This window comes from Trichomonascus vanleenenianus (genome assembly GCF_965637985.1).
Source record: "Trichomonascus vanleenenianus strain CLIB 3782 genome assembly, contig: TRVA0_027S, whole genome shotgun sequence".
Classification (NCBI taxonomy): Eukaryota; Fungi; Ascomycota; class Dipodascomycetes; order Dipodascales; family Trichomonascaceae; genus Blastobotrys; species Blastobotrys vanleenenianus.
In genome coordinates this window covers 90,054-103,061 of record NW_027481860.1, presented here as the reverse complement: position 1 = coordinate 103,061, position 13,008 = coordinate 90,054, and the positions used below count along the sequence as shown (strand labels likewise).

The following is a 13,008-nucleotide window of genomic DNA, read 5'->3' as shown; positions in this document are numbered from 1 at the left end:
GTAACTTACAAGTACTTTCCCCCTGTGATCCTAACTTAATCCTGGCGTGTTTTGCTTTATTGGTAGTAGTTTATATTTGTTTGGAAGATATTATATACTGGGCAGAAAGTGTACAGTAGTACCGGTAGTGCTATTACTACTACTAATGCTATGTGCGTGCGAGCCAGGTCTTAAACAGGCTATAGAGTGATCTCGTAGAGTACCAGATGTCGTAGCCATCTACTTATGAGCTCATGTAAAATGAACAAGTGCACCAATGGTTTTGGAATGAATCTAAAATTTAATCTTACGTAGTACCTAGCCCGTTTACATTCATCCACTTTGGTCAGTGATTTACAGTGGGTATAATCCCTTTGGAGTACTGGAAGGGAAGATAACGCCGCTTTCAATTGCTTATAAAATACCAATTAGAAAGCCTAAACCGTCGAAATGAGGTGAAAATTGGCACTAATTTTATCACAGAATTAGCAGGGAGTCAAGCAGTCGCCATGATGAGTAAGGATCAATTACAACTCCACGCAATAGCTTAGAGCTGTTATTGGTTTCCTGATAAAAGAACAGAAGAGCAGCTTCTCCGCGAAGCGGAGCCCCAGGGGGGTTTGGGGGGACTGGTCCCCCCATATACACCGGCTGGTTCAAATTGACTTGGGGGCCAGCCCCCAAACCCCCGTGGCTCCGCTTCGCGGAGATCCTGTAGACTTTGGAGGACCATTGGTAACTGTTTTATTCTATATTACCAGTACTAATTATGAGATATCTATCGTCACGAAGTAATACGAGAACGTAACTTTGTCTGTTAGCTGCTAGCGTGATAAAGTCTATGTCTGACACCTACGCTGAAGAACACTAGTATAATTTTTAATTTTAGCATTCCATGAAAATAGCTGCATTCATAACCTTAGCTAGGCGTATTATTTGATACTACCCCTATATTTGTTACGACGTACCATGGTAGTCCAGGATAGGTGAATCACTACCGGTACTGCAGGACCCTGATCTGATAGAATACGGCATAACTTTCCACCTGATTAGCTTTCTTAAAGAACTTGGGCTATCATATAGACTCTTAGGAGTTCATGATATTACCCGTAAAAGAAGCTTTAAAGCAACCAAATCAAGTCAGGTTATATTCAGCACTGCACTGTCGTTTACACTGTTAAGTATGGTAGATCTAACTCGCAATAGTTCAATAATGATGTCAACTATACTACAGCTATTCAATAAAGCTTTCAAACTTGACGCTTTGCTGAATTACCGCAGTGACATAGCTAGCTGTCTTGTGGGAACTACTGGCACGGTTATTCTACGAAGTCAACCAGGCGATCGTGGCCCTAAGTGAGAAACATTGTAGAAGAATCGCTGGTGAACTAATTGAGAATAGTAGAGTAAGTGAGAATCGTAGAATAAGTGGAAACCATAGAGTATTTACGACAGGGGCTGACCTCGGTATCACCCATATGAACGGCTGGTGTGTTGAACGGCTGGTCTAATGTATGGCTGGAGCGTGCGGCTCATTCTGATATCTCCGCACGTTGAATATCTCCGAGTATGGGCGACGCGGACGAAATGTTCAGCGCACGGCTCAAACGCCGACCCTATCACCGACCTTCACTTCGGTGAAGACAGCTATTTCCGCTCATCGAAGATCGAAGCATCTATCTCCATTTCGGACCAGATATATTTCCACTTGCAATAAAGAAGACAGTAGATGTATCTCGGAACAACTACGGTAGCCGATCCGAGAGATTGAATATAAATACAAGAACATTGCTGATTGACATAGAATAAATAAAGACAACCCTTCAAGTTATAAACAATGACTACTAGCTCTACCGTTTCTTACCCAGCGTTCCCAAACCGAGATATCAAGATCTCGGCTAATGTCTACTTCCCAGAGGGCTTTGACAAGTCCAAGAAGTACCCAGCCATTATTGTCGGTCACCCAGGCAGCAGCTGCAAGGAACAGACCTCTGGTCTGTACGCCGGTAAGCTCGCCGAACTAGGGTACATTACCCTTGCGTACGATGCTTCGTTCCAGGGTGCTAGCGGCGGTGAGCCTCGATACATTGAGTACCCTCCAGCTCGTGTTGAGGACTTCAGCTGCGCGGTAGACTACCTCATGACCCTGGACTATGTTGACGAGAACAGGGTTGGTGTCCTGGGCGTCTGTGCTTCTGGTGGTTACGCTACTACTGCTACCATGCAGGACCACCGAATCAAGGCTCTGGCAACAGTGGTCGGTGCTAACTTTGGCCGACTGCAGCGTGAGGCTGGTCATACGCCTGACGTTGCCCTGCAAACTATTGAGGCAGTCGGCAAGCAGCGAACTGCCGAGGCTCGAGGCGCTGAGCCATTGCTCACCAGTTATATTCCTGGCTCCTGTGAGAAGCGAGACCAGGCTGGGATCACCAAGCAGGCTGCTCTTGACACCTATGAGGCAGTTGAATACTACACAACTCCACGGGGCCAGAAGAAGGGCTCGCCAAACAAGCTGCGGCTTGCTGGCCTCCTGGCAGCCGTGACCTACGACGCATACCACCTTGCTGATAAGTTGCTTACCCAGCCATTGCAGATTATCATTGGCGAAATCGTGGGCGAGTTTGGTTCCTACCGAGATGGCTATGAGTTGTTTAACAAGGCTCGATCTGCGGAGAAGTACTTGCACGTTGTCAAGGGTACCACTCATTATGATCTCTACGACCAGCCAAAGGCTGTGGGTGAAGCTGTTGAGGTTATGGAGAAGTTCTTTGCCAAGCATCTTTAAATTTCTAATTTTATATACCTGTTAATGTAAATTGATTTTTTTTTTGCATCCCAGGCAATTGTAATACTCCAAACGATTCGCTTGAACTATCGGACCTACGCAGGGGATAGTTAATATGAGACTCTGCCACTTGTGACCTCTTAGACAAGCCAAAGGCTGTGGGCGAAAGCATCCAGGTTATGGAGAAGTTCTTTTACAAGCATCTTTAGATATTTATATGAACTAGTCAATTTAGTTGCGTTTTTATGCATCCCAGTCAATTTTAGTGCTCCAAACGACTCATTTGAACTAGCGAACCGAATGTCCTTTCAAGATTTCGATGCTCCGATAAGCGGGCTTTCAATCGCCGACAACACGATTCGCGACAAAAGCCGCTGCACAGTGAAAAATTCCAAGATCGGTACATGTTTGCCCCATATATATGTGCCAAATAATAAGAAATGGAGCCAAATACCAAGCGGCTGAAAAGCGATAATAATGAAGAGAGTGATGAAGAGTGGGCTCGGTTCGAAGCTGAAATGGCCGGCTCGCCAGAGCCCTCAGAGCCAACTGAAGTTTCAGCCCTCGATGCCGCAGTGATCCAAGCGGAACCGGTAAAAATCAATGAAGAGAGTAAAAATGATCAAATACCCGAGAAAGGTGGGAGTGAGGAGGAAGTTAAACTCAACGATGACGACGCAGAGAGGGATGCCAGTGAGCTGGCGTGGGAAGAGGAGGAAAAACAAGAGGAATTGAACGCACGAGTGAAGAAGATGAAGGAGCTGTATCGCTCTGTTAAATCAACACGTGTTGAGCATAATAAGAAGGTAAAAATTGCTGAAAATGAAGACCAAAAGGAAGAGGAAGACGATGAAGAGTACGACGAGGAAGATGTGTGGAAATGAGCCATATGATAATGAGTAATCGACTCTATCCGTACTGTGTTGCACGCAGCTTTGAAATTTACACTAGCCGTCGGATAATTGTGAGATATCACCCGTATAATTGTTGGAGAGGTAAGCGTTACGGGTAATTAATGGATTGATAGCCTTAACTCCTTATCAATTGCCATTTATTTGGTATAAACAAAATATTGCCTATTTAATTTATGATAAAGCAAAGGAACGAATAATAAAAACTGCCAGTAATTGCGAATCCTATAATTCATATATTCAGTAATCTAACCATCTACCGATAAGAACCAGTCGAGCTGGGTAAGCACGCGCCCACTGCATTATGTAAGAGGGCTTGCCTCTTACATCCTGGGGGGACCCAGTCCCCCCAGACCCCCCTGTGGCTCCGCTTCGCGGAGGGTTCCATGTTCAATTGCTTCGCAATTCCTCCGCGAAGCGGAGCCACGGGGGTTTGGGGCTGGCCCCCAAGTAACTTAAGCAGGTACCGTCTCCTTGGGGACGCAATTGGCTGAGGGACCGGCTGCATCACAGGCATTTTGGTGATGCGGAGCGCGCGCGGTTGGGAGAAACGTAGGCGGGTGGTGGATCGTTTGGAAAAGCGGGAAGCCACCACGGACTGGACACTCTTGACAGCAACGGTTGTTTGCGAAAAGGCAAAAAGGTTAATTCGGAGGGTCCCGGTAGTTTGCGTTCTGTACATTTTCACCAATTTATAGACACGACTAGTAAATAAAATGGACCACGTAAGTATTTGCTGGCGAATTGAAGGGGGGCGACTTTCTTTGTAGTGTGGCTTACTAACAAGCGGTCCAGGACGAAGATATGGAAGTGTCCTTAGTGCAAAGGGCCGAGAATGGCGTGGAGACCGAATCCACGCCTATGGAGGTAGAGGAGGCCAAGAAAGAACTGGCATCAGACAGTAAGTGGTCCCCAATTGGTAGAGGGAAGACACGAGGAACTAACCGCCGTTTTTTGTAGCTGAGCTGATGAAATCAAAGGTGTTTTTGCCGCTCGATGACCTTGAAGTGCTGGATGAATCGGTCTGCACGTGGGAGGTCGAGGACTGGAAGGACCTGGCAGTGGCTGAGGAGCCCAAGATCCATGGCCCGCGGTTCAATGCCGGCGGGTTCGAATGGAGCATACTGCTGTTCCCCGAGGGGAACCGCACCGATCACGTGTCTGTATACTTGGAGGCAATTCCACCGCCCGACAAGGTTAAAGAAGATGAAGAGGAAGAGGAAGACTGGGCAGTGTGCGCTCAATTTGGCCTGGTGATGTGGAATCCGGAGGACCCGGGCGTGTTCCACTATTCGCAGGCGCACCATCGGTTCCAGCCCGACGAGCGGGACTGGGGGTTCACGCGGTTCTATGACTTGAGACGGCTCTTTTCAAAGGACCATTTGCACACACAGCTCAATGGCGATACCGGGGGCATTATGATTTCGGACAACAGAGTAAACATCACGGCATATGTCCGCGTGTTCAAAGATCCGACCGGCGTACTGTGGCACAACTTCATCCGGTACGACTCCAAGAAGGAGACGGGTCTCGTAGGGCTTAAGAACCAGGGAGCTACCTGCTACCTGAATTCGCTGCTGCAATCGCTCTATTTCACCAAGAAGTTCCGCCAGCTTGTGTATCGCATCCCCACTGAGAACGACGGGGATTCTGTAACTGCCGCGCTCCAGCGCATGTTCTATCTACTAGGAGTCGCTCCTGACCCCATTGGAACCTCTAAATTGACGCAATCGTTTGGGTGGCACTCGGGGGACGCGTTCACGCAGCACGACGTTCAAGAATTGGAGCGAGTACTCATGGACAAATTGGAGAGCCAGATGAAGGGAACCGAAGTCGAGAACGCGCTCAACGAGATATTCGTAGGCCAGATGAAGAGTTATCTGCGCTGTGTCAATGTGGACTTTGAAAGCTCGCGCGTAGAGGACTTTTGGGACCTGCAGCTCAACGTCAAGGGCATGCGAAACCTGGAAGACTCGTTCCGCAACTACGTCCAGGTTGAAATCATGGAAGGAGAGAATCAGTACCAGGCCGAGGGATATGGGCTGCAAGACGCAAAGAAAGGCGTCGTGTTCCAGTCCTTCCCACCGGTGTTGCATCTTCAGCTCAAGCGGTACGAGTACGATTTCATGCGTGACATGATGGTCAAGGTCAACGACCGGTACGAATTCCCGCTCGAGGTGGATCTGTCGCCATTTATGGACGAAGAGTCGATAGACCACTCAGAGTCGTGGGAATATGCATTGCACGGTGTTCTTGTCCATAGCGGCGACCAGAACGCAGGGCATTACTATGCGCTTATCAAGCCCGAAGCAGACGGCGATTGGTTCAAGTTTGACGACGATCGCGTGACTCGGGCTACTTTGAAGGAAGTACTGGAGGAGAACTATGGCGGCTACCAAGTGCCTCCTGGCATGCCTAATGGGGCGGGAGCAGACTACCGGCGGCTGCTGAAACGGTCAAATGCCTACATGCTGGTGTATATTCGTAAGTCACGGCTCTCGGAGATCCTGTCCAAGACCGAGGATGTCATACCCGAGTACATCCCCCGGCGTATTGAGCAGGAGGACGCTGTCGAAGCACAGAGACGAAAGGAAGAAGAAGAACAGCAGTACTATATCGATGTCAAGGTCATGTCGAATCGCCAGTTTAAGCATTACAACGGATTTGACGTTGCCCAATGGGACAACGACGGCCAGCCAGATATGCCGGAAGATGCCCGGCCATTGAGACTGCGAGTGCGGTACGACTCGACACTTTCCCAGATGTATGATCTTATTGCCGACCAGCTGCACACCAGCCCCAACAGCATTCGGTTGTGGACAATGGTGAGTCGTCAGAACAAGACGTTCCGACTCAACAGCCCTCTGCCCAACTCCAACTCCATTACTCTGCATGAGCGGCGACCTCGCCATGCTGGGCGAGCGATCCCCGAGACGCGCTATTGGGTCGAAGACATTGAACGTGACTCTTCGGGCAACCCCGTTCTCAGCACTGGAGATAGCGAGTTTGAGGGCGCGGAGGCCAACAGCAACGGCTTCGAGCGGTCTCTCATCTTCATCAAGCGGTTTGATCCCGCCACCCAGCAGATTGTGGGTGTCACCACTCATACCGTAGACGACGTGTCGACCACTGGGGAGCTTGCGGATTTCATTGTCAAGTACATGCGGTGGCCGGCGAATACCCAGCTGAATTTGTACGAGGAGGTCAAGCCGGAGATGATTGAAGAGATTGAGCAGGCCAAGTCATTCAAAAGCGCAGAGATCTCGAGCGGCGACATTGTTTGCTTCGAGAAGGTGCTCACTGACAAGGAGCTTCACAAGATCAATGGATGCAAGAATGCCATTGAGTTTTACGATTTCATGAACAACCGCATTCTCGTTGCGTTCCAGGAGCTCAGCAAGAACCATACCTCGTACAACCTGCTCAAGCGACGACCCAAGCTGTTTACCCTTTGGCTCAACCGCAAGATCAACTACGATGAGCTTTGCGCGCAGGTTGCAAAGCACGCCGGAGAGGACCCGACGCACTTGCGGTTCTACCTGTACAATCGCAACGAGACTGTGCAGCAGCCGGTCCGGCGCAGCGGTGCTACGCTGCAGCAAATCTTGTCTTCTGGGTTCATGCGAACGCGAACAAATGTGCTCATGTATGAAATCCTCGACACTAGTTTAGAGGAGTACGAGAAGAAGCAGGCGGTGCTTGTGTCATACTTGACAGAAGGCCTGTCCCAGGAGCACAAGACGGAGGTCATGGTCCCCAAGACTGGCACTGCGAACGAACTGTTGCAGGCGTGGGCACAGGAGACCAAGATAACTAATGATGTGCTTGGAATGCTCAAGTCGTGGACCGGGCGGTATGGTCGAATGGGTCAGATACTTGACCCGGAGTCGCCCATTAGTGCTATTGGCGAGGGTGTTGTCGTATATGTGACGAAGCACACCTCAGACGAGATTGAGCTGGCTATGAACGAAGAGGCTCGGGAATCCGCCAAGCTGGTTACGGTCGAGCACTTCCACAAGGACCCGTCGCGAACGCACAGCGTTCCGTTTATTTTTGTTGTCAAGAAAGACGAACCGTTCTCACAGACCAAGCCACGGCTGCAAAAGACTTTAGGCTACTACGACAAGGTGTTTGAAAGCATTCGGTTTGCCATTGTGGGCAAGTCCGGCCCTCGCTACCTCGAGGAGGGTGAAGAAGACGTTGTGCTATATGATGAAATTGGTGATGACGAGATCTTGGGTTTAGACCACCATGATAAATCTATCAGGCGGGGCTACGGCCAGGCTGCCATTGTGATGAAATAACCACTTACAAAAAGATTATGAATATATATTAGCTTCTTAAATGGTAATCTTCCACTGGATATTCAATTCATTGAGGTAGGTAGGTTCACTTAGCTTATTCCTGGCGCTGTAGATTGCAAATATTGGCAGTCCTAACCATTGCCAGGATTCAAGAAGTTCTAGGGCTGTCTATGATAAACCCAGAAGGAAATAAAGATATACTTGGTTTCCTTAGCTCTTTAAAACTATTATCTATTCACGTTACCAAGCGTTCTAATACCGGTTGTAGAGTTGCGATAAGAGATGACGTTCAGCCGCGCTATACGGCGCACCGATCCCAAAATTTTTTTCTGCCCTCTGATGATCCATCCTTATCGACCATAATTCGGTGACGCAGTATGGCCGTAAAGAAGGGTATCCAGCTTCCAAATGCCATTTTGGAGGAAATTGGAGACAAGAATGATGAGCATTATAGACTAAATCGAAAGAAGGGCCCGTCTCGAAAGGAGAAGCGAAAGTTAGAGCGAGATCAAAAGAAGCGGGCCAAGCGACCGGTGAAAACGACTGAAGTACCGGTGAAGCCTGTTTTAAAATCCAAAGGGATTGAAAAGCCCGGAAAGGTTAAGAAATCAGTCAGAATTGCCGATGATGCGAAAAAAACCGACGGCGGTAGAGATCTGACGATTGTCGAAGAATTTGAAGAGCAAGATGATGATGGCATGGATCTGGATGAATTGGATGACGATATTGATCTGGATGAATTGGAAGACGACGAAATAGATGATGATGATTTCGATGACGAATTTGATGAAGAGCTTGATGATGAGGATGAGGGTGAGGAGGAGGAAGATGTCTGGGCCAAGTTGAAGGCGGCCAAGGCCAACAAGCAGAAGAACGCAGAGATCAGTGCAGCTAGTAAATCTCTGAAGGGAGAAGAAATGTCTGCTCAAGATACTATGGCAGCACTGAAAGCTCTCAAAGAGAAAAAGAGTGGCAAGCCGATGAGTGCGGAAGAGACTATGGCGGCACTTAAGGCCAAGAAATCATCCAAGAATAAGGAAATGACCGCCGAAGATACCATGGCTGCATTGAAAGCCAAGAAGAAGTCCAAGGAAATGAGCGCCGAGGATACCATGGCTGCATTGAAAGAAGCCAAAAAGGCCAAAAAGAGGACGAATTCTGAAGCTGGTCTTGAAGAGAGCCGGAAGAAGAGCAAGGTGAAGAAAGACAGCGAAGAAAACTACGCTCGACCAATTTCGTCTGAGGAGAAGTACATGATGGCCCAGGATGAAATGGAGATGGCATACTACAAAAAGAAGCTCAAGATGAAAAGTCTGAAGCTTCCAAAAGCTGACGATGGGTTGGATGAACTGCTAGACGGATTGGATATGGATTTCGAGGAGTACGCAAACAGTGATGAAGAAGCTGATCATGGAAGCGAAATTGAAGGGAGCGACGGGGAAGGAGAATTTGACGATGAGGAGGGCGATTTCTCTGAGGAAGAAGAAGAAGACGAAGAAGAAGAAAAGCCTAAAGAGAATCCCTATGTTCCTCCTTCTGCATCAGCTGGTAAGTACATCCCACCGAGCAAACGGGCAGCCATGGCAGCATTGGCTGGTGAGGATGCCCAGAAAAAGGAGGAGGAAATTAGAGCCAAGAAGCAAATCAAAGGTCTTCTTAACCGACTCAGTGAAGCCAATATTGGTACTATCGTCAACGAAATTGAATCGCTCTATCAAAACTACTCGCGAGCCCTGCTCAACTCAATTATCACAGAAGTGGTCATTGAAAGCACGGCGCTACAGGGGACTTTGCTCGAGCAGTTTATGATCGTGCATGCTGCCCTGGTGACTGCGCTTTACAGGACGATGGGCGTTGAATTCGGCGCTTTTTTCATCCAGACATTGGTTGAGAAATTCGAAAGCCATTTTAATGCCGAAACTGACAAGGCTATTTCGAAAGAGGCGTCCAACCTGCTGTCTCTTCTCTCGGAAGTATACACGTTCCAGCTTATCGGCTGTGGATTGGTGTATGACTTCATTAGGTTATTCTTGACAGATATCAACGAGGTCAAGACGGAATTTCTGCTCAAGATTATCAGAAACTCTGGTCCCCAGCTTCGAAGCGATGATCCAGCGGCTCTGAAAGAGATTATCTTTATGCTCCAGAAGGCTGTTACGAGTGCAGATCAGTCAACGATTAACACCCGTACCAAGTTCCTAATTGAGAGCATTACCGCGCTGAAGAACAACAAGAAGCAGAAGAACATCTCTGAGGCTACCATTGCTACGACTCAGCGAATGAAGAAGTTCTTGGGTGGCGTAACCGGTCGGGCCAATGAACCACTTCGAGTGTCTCTTGACGATATCCACAATGTTGATACCAGGGGTAAGTGGTGGCTTGTGGGCGCAGCCTGGAGGAACAATAGCGGTAATGGAGAGCAGCAGCAGGAGAATGTAGATACTGAGGCTGTTCACGACATTCTCGACGCTGCAGAACCCAACTGGATGGAGCTCGCGCGAGAGCAGCGAATGAACACCGATATTCGTCGAGCCATTTTCGTCGCGATCATGAGTAGCGAGGACTATGTTGATGCATGCGACAGAGTGACGAAACTAAAGCTTAAGAACAAGCAGGAGCGTGACATCTCTCGAGTCATTCTGCACTGCTGCGGTAACGAGGAAGTATACAACCCATTCTATGCGCTCGTTGCATCAAAGCTTTGTGCGCAGCGCCACAGTATTAAGAAGTCCTTCCAATTTGCATTATGGGACTTCTTGAGCGGGTTGGAAGGTGATGAGGACGACTACAGCAGTGATGACTCTGAGGATGATCTTATGAAATTGAAAAAGCGAAGCGCTGACGGTGCCAATGATGGTGCTGAGAACCTCAGACGGGCAATGCATTTCTCACGGCTTTATGCCAAGATTGTGTCCGAAGGTGCGATGAGTTTGGACGTTTTGAAGACTATCAACTTTTTGTCGGCTGCTTCTGAGATCAAAATTTTCCTGGAGCTATTCCTGGTGACGCTTTATGAGCTCATGGCGAAAAAAGCGGAGAAGAGTAAGCAAGAAAACGCTCATCACCGAGGATTTGGCAGCTCGCTCATGTCTGATGGTGAGACTAGAGACAAGACAGCCCTTCTGGAAATGATTGTTAGAACGAAGGATGGTTCGGTTCTCAAGGGTGTCCAGGTCTTCCAAGCGCATAACCTAAGAGATCTGAATAAGATCCTTGGCCCCAAGGCGAAAGCCAAGCAGATTGATAGAATCCAATGGGGTGCCCGAACTGTGGACGAGGCTATTAATGAGCTTGCTAACCGATTAGACATGTAATAGCTATGTATGCCGACTAATGATCAAATGATTGTATGAATTGCTCATTATCAAGATTTTATGTATGTAGCATAGCTGAAGGGTAGTTTTTAATCTATTGCTACTCTTCAATGTTCTTCGAGGGCCAGCCCTCGAGCTCCCGTGGCTCCGCTGCGCGGAGGAGTCTCGTTTTCTAATCTAGAATAAAATAAAATAAAATACAACACTATACCTCATTTGGGGTAATTGGCCCCGACTTTGACATCTCAAGCTCGATTCTTCTCAGCTCAGTACTGCTGAGTTTGGTTTCGTCATCTCCATCACTACACCCAACCAACTGTACTTCATGGATATCCAGTTCTTTCCAGTTCTTTTCGCGTCGCATTTTGTTGACAGCATCACCGCCAGATCTTGTTTCCTTGCTGACCACCAATGCTTCTATCTCCGGCATAGTCGCCGTTGGTCCGTATACATCATTGATCATTTCACAGTGCACCTTGAGCGCCGGAAAGACATAACCAACAAAGTCTTCGACAGATGTACGACGTCTAGCGTAGGACTGCATAGCTTCGGCGTATTTTTTGTTCTTCAGCAATTCCGGTCCTGTCACTCCAACCACCAGCATTTCCCTGCAAATGTAGCCTGACAAGGTCAGAAGCAGTTTATGGCCGTCGTGCAGATGATCAAATGTACCACCCACAGCCACGACATTATACTGACATTGGCCAGTTTCTACTGCATCCTGTCGTTCCCTAGCGTCGTGTTCAAATTGCTCAGCAGCGTCTTCTTCGGCATACTTGCTCTCTTCGCTCATTTTGACTATGACGACCGGTAGCTGCTGGATGTCACTGGTATACGGAACAAACCGCCGGAACATGTTTGCGAGATCATATTCGTGCTGTCCAACGGTAATGACTTCCCAGTTCTGGTTCCGCGAGATGTCTATATCGTGTCCATCCAGGAGGACAGTGACTTCGACACCAGTACGCCCATGCTTAAGCGCTTCTTTTCGAGCAATCTCGTATATTTCCCGAGTTATTTGCTCTACTTCGAGCAAGGTGCTAGGGGTCGACATCAGACATATGTCCACGGATCCCTCAGGCATTGTCATATAGAGCGCCTGGGAAATGACTTCTGAGTATTTCGGTGCAATTGCGGACGGATAGCCACCTGCTATCAGCAGGATAGTGGAGCGGTACTGCATGACTTTTTACGGAGGGTCTAAAGACGATTTGGCAGGTCAATAGTATAAAAAGGGGTAAAAGGAGGAGGGGATATTCTTGTGCCAACTAAGATATATGTATAATGTACACTATAAGTGTGGGGTTATCCTGGTGGATATCTGCTTGGCGTAATGTATCTAGTCCCTGGGGTAAAACGCGAGTTTCCTGCAATTTGGTGCCCTAGAATCACGATTTCCTTGCATCCGGGCAGAATATGATCATACGGTTTGGTTTAGTACCTCGTTTTGGGACCTAATTGCCTCCCCACACTTCTTCCGCTCATCACGTTGCCGTACCATGTTGGAATATCTCCCGTCAATTGTGGAGATTTCGTCTCAGTAGAGGGGCGATAATATAATCTTTGCCTTATTTTCATTTCCACTTCCCCCCTTTTCCCCCGCTTTTTGAGAGTGTTTTTATCAGTTAGATCCGGACGGAGGGAGCGAGCCGCGTGAGCCGCGTGAGGCTTCAACATGTATGTTTCACGATTTCTAGATTCCACCATTAATTTGA

The 13,008-nt window shown here is 48.2% G+C and overlaps 5 protein-coding genes across 5 annotated transcripts; 4 read left to right on the top strand and 1 right to left on the bottom strand.

The window, feature by feature from the left end:
- Positions 1 to 1,816: 1,816 nt before the first annotated feature.
- On the top strand, positions 1,817 to 2,764 carry TRVA0_027S01112 (alpha/beta hydrolase; the record flags this gene model as incomplete). Its single annotated transcript, XM_076685665.1, has 1 exon — positions 1,817 to 2,764. One exon carries the CDS (start codon positions 1,817 to 1,819, stop codon positions 2,762 to 2,764), a length of 948 nt encoding a protein of 315 aa, XP_076540114.1.
- A 440-nt stretch (positions 2,765 to 3,204) lies between these two features.
- On the top strand, positions 3,205 to 3,648 carry TRVA0_027S01090 (uncharacterized protein; the record flags this gene model as incomplete). The annotated part of the gene is made up of 1 exon (XM_076685664.1): positions 3,205 to 3,648. The coding sequence occupies one exon, from the start codon at positions 3,205 to 3,207 to the stop codon at positions 3,646 to 3,648; it is 444 nt and encodes a 147-aa protein (XP_076540113.1).
- Positions 3,649 to 4,391: 743 nt separating this feature from the next.
- Positions 4,392 to 7,979, top strand: UBP15 (ubiquitin-specific protease UBP15; the record flags this gene model as incomplete). Its single annotated transcript, XM_076685663.1, has 3 exons — positions 4,392 to 4,400; positions 4,471 to 4,576; positions 4,636 to 7,979. 3 exons carry the CDS (start codon positions 4,392 to 4,394, stop codon positions 7,977 to 7,979), a joined length of 3,459 nt encoding a protein of 1,152 aa, XP_076540112.1.
- A 377-nt stretch (positions 7,980 to 8,356) lies between these two features.
- Positions 8,357 to 11,293, top strand: SGD1 (Sgd1p; the record flags this gene model as incomplete). The annotated part of the gene is made up of 1 exon (XM_076685662.1): positions 8,357 to 11,293. The coding sequence occupies one exon, from the start codon at positions 8,357 to 8,359 to the stop codon at positions 11,291 to 11,293; it is 2,937 nt and encodes a 978-aa protein (XP_076540111.1).
- Positions 11,294 to 11,498: 205 nt separating this feature from the next.
- On the bottom strand, positions 11,499 to 12,476 carry CAB4 (putative pantetheine-phosphate adenylyltransferase; the record flags this gene model as incomplete). Its single annotated transcript, XM_076685661.1, has 1 exon — positions 11,499 to 12,476. The coding sequence occupies one exon, from the start codon at positions 12,474 to 12,476 to the stop codon at positions 11,499 to 11,501; it is 978 nt and encodes a 325-aa protein (XP_076540110.1).
- Between the last annotated feature and the right edge of the window lie 532 nt (positions 12,477 to 13,008).